Raw genomic sequence first — 6987 nt, 5'->3', positions numbered from 1 at the left:
TTGCTTTAGGATTAGTTTTTGTGTATACTTTCCTTTTTGCTTATACACAAGAGTGAAGTAAGATTAAAATCTAAGTCCAAAAGAACCCCTTCAAAATGTATAGAGTAAAAATTCATGGTGATAAGAAAACATTCTGTCTGAATTTAAATGGTAACATTTTTCTTGGTGGTATACAAATAGTAACACAGCTTTCAGTCTAAGGGTCTCAGTATCAGAGAACCAGTGTGTGCTTTTGCCTTTCTTTAGTCTCACAGTGTTCTCTGCTAACTTGCCCCTCGATAGTCAACACAGAACTTCAGACATTCAAAATATTTATTCCTTCTTCAAGACTTCTCATCAGCTACCGCAATGACTAATAATTTCTTGCATGTAGGATTCCTAATTTTCATATCTGTGAGGGATTGTGCAAAGCATCACTAGATTAAAATATTTTTCAGTTCAGTTCAGTCACTCAGTCATGTCCAACTCTTTGCAACCCCATGGACTGCAGCACACCAGGCTTCCCTGTCCGTCACCAACTCCCAGAGTTTATTCAAACCCATGTCCATTGAGTCGGTGATGCCATCCAACCACCTCATCCTCTGTCGTCCCCTTCTCCTCCCACCGTTAATCTTTCCAGGCATCCGGGTCTTTTCAAATGAGTCAGTTCTTAGCATCAGGTGGCCAAAGTATTGGAGTTTCAGCTTCAGCATCACTCTTTCCAATGAATATTCAGGACTGATTTCCTTTAGGATGGACTGGTTGGATCTTCATGCAGTGCAAGGGACTCTCAAGAGTCTTCTCCAACACCACAGTTAAAAAGCATCAATTCTTCAGCACTCAGCTTTCTTTATGGTCCAACTCTCACATCCATACATGACTATTTTTATGATGAAGTAAAATTATATCATTTTGGCTGGTATTTAGTATGTTATCAGTACAGATTTAGCTGTCACTTCAAAGTAACTCATCACCACATTCTCCACATCCAAATTTGTATCCAACATCCATACTTTCTACAGCTCTCAAACCCCTCTACCAGTTCTGACCTCTTTTGAACCCTACCTTTTCTCAGACTTCATTCATTCAACATATATTCATAAAGCAACTACTATGTTTGAGGCACTGTGACAGGCACTGTGGATGCAAGGATGACACACAGGAGGAGAGACATGCCTTTAGCCTTGCGTTTTCTATGTACTTGCTTTAAAAACAGACAAAAAACAGGTAAATACCCTGGAGTGTGACGAATCTCGGGGACAGTCACCTACATCAAGAGGAGCTACAATCAAATTCCCGTAGGTCCCATGTCCTGCATCTCAAATGTGCTGCTTCCCCAGCCCTACGTTTCACCTTCCTTCCTTCCGCAGAGCAAGAGAAGTTTCTGCTCCTCTGGGGGTCCACCATCCCTTGTGGCTTGATCCCCTGCCTCCTGCTTCCTCTGACTCTACTGTCCCTTCTTTAGCTTCTCCCTCTTTCTTAGTTCCTTCCTGTTTCTTAAAGCCAGTCTGACCTCCTTTGAAAGAAAAAATTTTACTAATAAAACAATACATGAATTCAAGTATTCATTTATTAATTTCCAATAAGCACTTGTTGAAATTCCATTATATGCAAGGACTGGGTATTCAGATATAAACAAGAAAGAAATGGTCACTTCTCTCACTGATTTTATAGTAAAAGGGATGAATGTGGACCAAAACAAAGTCCAAAAGAAGTCAGAAGAATAAACCAAAAAATTAGTAAAAGAATTTCACATGTTGAAATTGGCAAAAAGTACAGAATAACCAGAGTAGATCAGCCAGGGTGACCAGGAAGGCCTCTCTCAAGAAAGAGTGATCTCAGGAGAGCTCCACAGGTGAGAAACACACAGTCAGGTGAAGACCAAGCAGAAGAGTGTTCTGAGCAGAGAAAATGTCATATGCAAAGGTCCTGTGCCAAATAAAAGTTTGGCTTGTTGGTGAGATGAAGGGACAGGGAGCCTGGGAGGGTGTGGCATGAGATGATGCTGGAGGGTGGCCAGGGACAGCTCACACTAGATTACATTCTGAGGGAAATGGGAACCCAGGGAAGAATTTAAGCAGGGAAGAGACATGATCTGAATATAATTTGTATGCTAGACTGAGAGGTAGGGTTCTCTTTTACCCAGGACAGTTTCAGTTTACTCCTGCCATCCATGTATAGTCATCAATAAGGCCCTTTTCCTCAGTGGAAAGTGAATTGGTTTAGATGAAAAATTATACAATCAACTTAAGCAGAGGGGAAAACCATGAAGATGTGGAGACTAGATAGACAGCTGTTGCAGAAACCCAGGTGAGAAATGGTGTGGCCAGGAGCATGGAGATGCATATGAGAGCAGGCTGACGGACTAGAGATGAATTTTGGAAGTTGAATCACAGGACTTGTTAGTGGACTGGGTGTGGGGTAAAGGGAAGAGAAGCATCAAGGACATGACTCAATTTCTGGGCTGAGCAACAGAAGGAACAATGATGTCATCTACTGAAATGGAGAGGCCTGAGGGTGAAGAGTTCTGGAGGCAGATGAGAGTTCCCTTTGGGACACACCAAGTGTGAGATCTCTGGAAGCCATCCAAGCAGAGGTGTCTATAAACACAGATCTGGGAAATCAGGTTCTGAGCAGGGAGGTATCCTTTTCAGAGCCATCAGCATATAGATACTATTTGGTACACTTGTTGGGGAGAATATAGACACAAAAAGTGAAAAAAAAAAGTAAGAATCCAGAACCAAATCTGAAGCACCCTTAGGGTTTGGGGAGATGAAAAGACTCAGCTAAGGAGATAAAGGAAATTAAAGGGAAACAAAAGGAGGGTAAACAAAAGCCAAGAGAGAACCTACCAGAAAGGAGGGAGAAGACAACTGTGCTGAGCATGTCTCAGAGCCTTCCTAATATGAAAAAGGAACTTGTCAGTTAGCACCATGGAGGTCAGCGGTGACCAGAGCTGTTTTGCTGAGCGGTGGGGACAGAGGTCAGGCTGGTGTGGGTTCTAGTGTGAGTCAGAAGTGAGGAAGCAGAACATGCAGGTGAGCACACTTTCAAGTTTGAAGACAAAAGGAAGAGAAAAATGCTCAAGAGTGAGAACTAATGTGGACTGAAGTCTGGGTTTTCAATGTGGGAATTTATTAAGGAAGCAGATACCAAGGGTAAGGAGTCTGCAAGGCACTGTTCGCATGAGGAGAACAAGCTGTAGTGTGTCTGTAACCAGTCAGGCATCTCTTGGGCACAAGGGCTCTCATGCTGGAGATCCGTGGAGGAGAGAGTCCCCGCCTCTGAAACTCTCGGTCTTAAAAACACATCCCTGCTCTCCTGGAGTCAGACACACCAGCCTGCAGTCCTGGCTGCTCACCTACTACAGGTGTGACCTGGAGCAAGTCCAGATCACTTATCTCCAAGCCTCATTTCTTCAACTGAGACCTGCAAAGCCTTTGTGGTAAATCAAATAACACGTGTAGAGTTAGAACATTTACAATGAAAGAAAATGACTCAGCTTCGCACACCCCAGCAGAGTTTGGCTCGCCATCAGTCTGTGCTTCTGAGGAGGCTTGTCTTAAACTGCATTGGAAGTGTGTATCCACATAACTGACATTCACCCTAGAAGTGAAAATAGCATTTTGTTTGACCCAAAGATAGTGAGGATAAAGGTAAGGGAAACTCATCTGAGAATGATTTCTTAGATAAAATGAGCTGAGACCAGTTAACAGTTGAGTCAGGGGTAGGCTCTGGTGTTGATGAGAAATAACTGGAGTCTAAGATGCAGTTTCCAGGACAGGTGTCATGGGACTCGTCTTCCCAAAGCAAATGTGCCTTCTTGATTTGGGAAGAGATCCCTGGGGATAAGGCCTGGCGTGAGGTGGGTCAGGATGCAACCAGCTGGGCAGTGGAGAGTCGGGACACAGAGAGGCCTGAGGCAGCAACACAGTGACTGGGGCGGAAGAAGTGGGGATGGGGCTGCCCAGGCGTGTGCCAGGGTCAGGCCCCAGCCACTGAGGAGCCCAGCGTGATGGCCAGTGCTCTCCCAGCGCAGGCTTACTCAGGAGGAGAAATGGGGTTCTGAGAGTCCCGGGGCTCAATGGGGTCGTGTGAGCACAGGGCAGGGTCCAGGTCGCCAGGGATTCCTGGGGCCCTGCGGTCACAGGCTCGTCCTCCCCAGAGCTTTAACTGTCCATATGGTGCCAGCAGGCCTTTCTCCCCAGAGTCTGACTCGAAGACTCCAGCTTCCATCAACATGTTCAGTTCCACAAACATTTATTGGGCACCTCTGGGTACCTGTCTCAGTTCCTGGGGTGACAGAGCTCAGTGACACTATTTCCCTGTTTTTGGAGAAGCGTGGTGTGGCTCATAGCCTCGTCCCTCCAGAACAGAGGGAGCAGGATCAGTATTTCTTCGGCAGGCCCGCAGGTCTGAAGTGATCTGGGTCTTGGCCACTCCGGCCCCATTCCTCAGCTCTCCGGTTAGACACCTGGTCCTCCAACCCATAGCTGTCTCCAAGGTAAATCTGGTATAAGAATCCTTGAAGGTACTCCCCGACATTGCTGGAAGGAAGGGAGACAGGAGAATTTCAGCTGGGTCGCTTGAGACAGCTTTGTCCTCTGACTCCTTTCTCCTCTTGCAGACAGAGAAGTGTGTTTGAGAGGAGGCTAGAAAAGCCCATCCTCAGGAAGGAGGGCTAAAATACACACCCTATTGGGCAAAGCCCTGGTTACTGGTTCTTCGAATACCCTGAATCAGGCTTCTTTAGTGACTCCTCGCTTTCTCCTTGGCAGTGAGGGGAGACACCTCCGCACCCATATCCTGCCCTGGCTCTGCTGGCCATGCAGGTGCCGAGAGCGGGGGCAGGAGGAAGATGGGCCACAGAGCCCCCTGACTCTCTGGAAACAGACAGGCGCCGCTCAGCGCCCTCAGGACCCCCTGTTACCTGATTATTTTTGCAGCCCAGACACCGCCAGGGCCCCTTTGAGCAGCCTCGTAGTTCCCTCGAGCGCGGAAGTATCTGCCTGAATTCTGGACATTGGCGTTTCTCATGTCCCAGTAGGCTCTCCACAAGTCCGAAGCCCCTGTCAGGAGACAAAACAACAACAGTAACATGGGGACATGTTGGAGAAGTCGGGGGATAAGAATTCTCCCCTACTTTTCAGATTTTGACTCTTGACAAAGTGATCCTTTGAAATCCTAGATTGAGATGCATAGTCCTTACTGTGGATCGGATCCCGGTGTAACTGTAAGGTGAGCCCTTTACAGTTCGATTGAATTGGGTGGGACTGTGGTGCTCTGGAAATGGCAACCCACTCCAGTGTTCTTGCCTGGAGAATCCCAGGGACGGAGGAGCCTGGTAGGCTGCAGTCTAGGGTCGCTAAGAGGCAGACACGACTGAGCGACTTCACTTTCACTTTTCACTTCCATGCATTGGAGAAGGAAATGGCAACCCACTCCAGTATTCTTGCCTGGAGAATCCCAGGGACAGGGGAGCCTGGTGGGCTGCCGTCCATGGGGTCGCACAGAGTCGGACACGACTAAAGCGACTTAGCAGCAGCAGCAGCAGCAGCAGCAAGGAATAAAATATTCTTTACTATGTGCAGAGAAACTTTGCAGTGGCCCCCCAAAACTCTTTTTAAAAACTGATATTCAGGATTTCCCTGGTGGTACAGGGATTGGAGTCCACCTGCCAACACAGGGGACATGGGTTTGATCTCTAGTCTGGGAGGATTTCACATGCCACGGAGCAACTACACACACCACATGCCTGAACTACTGAGCCCACGCTCTAGAGCCCACAAGCCACAGCTCCTGAGTCTGTGTGCCTGGAGCCTGTGCTCAGCAACAAGAGAAGCTGCCGCAATGAGAAGCCTGTGCTCTGCAATGAAAAGTAGCCCCCACTCGCTGTAGAGAAAGCCCTCGTGCAACAGTGAAGGCCCGGCACAACCAAAATAAGTAAATAATTTTTAAAAACTGATATTCAAATAAAACAGGTGAAGAACAAGGACCTACCATGCAGTACCTGCGTGTGTGTTCAGTAGTGTCCGACTCTTTGTGACCCTATGGACTGTAGCCCTGTGAACTGTAGCCCATCAGGCTCCTCTGTCCATGGGGTTTCCCAGGCAAGAATACTGGAGAGGGTTGCCACTTCCTCCTCCAGGGGATCTTCCCGAGCCAGGGATAGAACCTGCGTCTCTTGTGTCTCCTGCATTGGCAGGTGGATTCTTTACCACTGAGCCACATGGGAAGTCCCACTATATAGCACAGGGGACTATATTCAATATACTGTAAAACCTATAATGGAAAAGAATCTGAAAAGGAATATATATACACACACACACTACTGAATCACTTTGCTATATACCTGAAACACTATAAATCGACTATACTTCAATAAAAATAAATAAAAAAAATTTTAATGGAAATCTTTTTTTAAAAAAACCTGGTATTCAGAGAATACAATGAAAAAGAAAGAATAGCACATGAGTTCAAAATCAGAAAGACTGAATTTGTCAAATATCAAGACAAAAATTATAAAGAATTCAGTTGCAAAATTAATAGCATCACCTCCAGTCCTGCATAAGGATCTTAAATGTCAGCACTCCATTGTAACAATTAAAAAGCTGAACAGATTGAAAATGCAGCAACTCTTCTTGGATCCATAAGAGGGGGAGGACACAGGGCATAGCATTGCTTCCAAGGCTGGAGAGACAAACAGACCGACATAGAGAAAGGAGGCCTTTTGGACCAGAAACTCAGGAGCAGAAACCGGTGAGCGAACCTGTGCTGAAGGTAGAAAGACCCAAACCAGAACTGACAAGTTGCAGGAGGTTCTGTGGAGACAACTCTGAGACTAAAACCTCCTGGGGGGCCCAGCTATTATTGGGCCCCATAATATTGTGACAGTTACCTTCAAGAGCTCAACCAGATTCTCACAGAAAATATTGTTTAAAAATTTCCAACCATTTCACGCCAGTCAGAATGGCTGCTATCCAAAAGTCTACAAGCAATAAATGCTGG

The 6987-nt window shown here is 46.3% G+C and overlaps 1 protein-coding gene across 1 annotated transcript in view; it reads right to left on the bottom strand.

The window, feature by feature from the left end:
- Positions 1-4222: 4222 nt before the first annotated feature.
- Positions 4223-6987, bottom strand: part of LOC105002000 (serum amyloid A-4 protein) — an 8850-nt gene continuing 6085 nt past the window's right edge. The window contains exons 3-4 of the mRNA XM_010858454.1: positions 4910-5048; positions 4223-4526 (exon numbers count right to left, since the gene is read on the bottom strand). Of these exons, the coding sequence (XP_010856756.1) occupies positions 4367-4526; positions 4910-5048 (299 nt within the window). The 3' untranslated portion in view covers positions 4223-4366. The remainder of the gene's footprint in view (positions 4527-4909; positions 5049-6987) is intronic.

The sequence above is a fragment of the Bison bison genome, unplaced genomic scaffold (genome assembly GCF_000754665.1).
Source record: "Bison bison bison isolate TAMUID 2011002044 unplaced genomic scaffold, Bison_UMD1.0 scf7180017864388, whole genome shotgun sequence".
Lineage (NCBI taxonomy): Eukaryota > Metazoa > Chordata > Mammalia > Artiodactyla > Bovidae > Bison > Bison bison.
The sequence above is the reverse complement of the archived record's forward strand: the minus strand, read 5'-3'. Positions and strand labels throughout refer to the sequence as shown.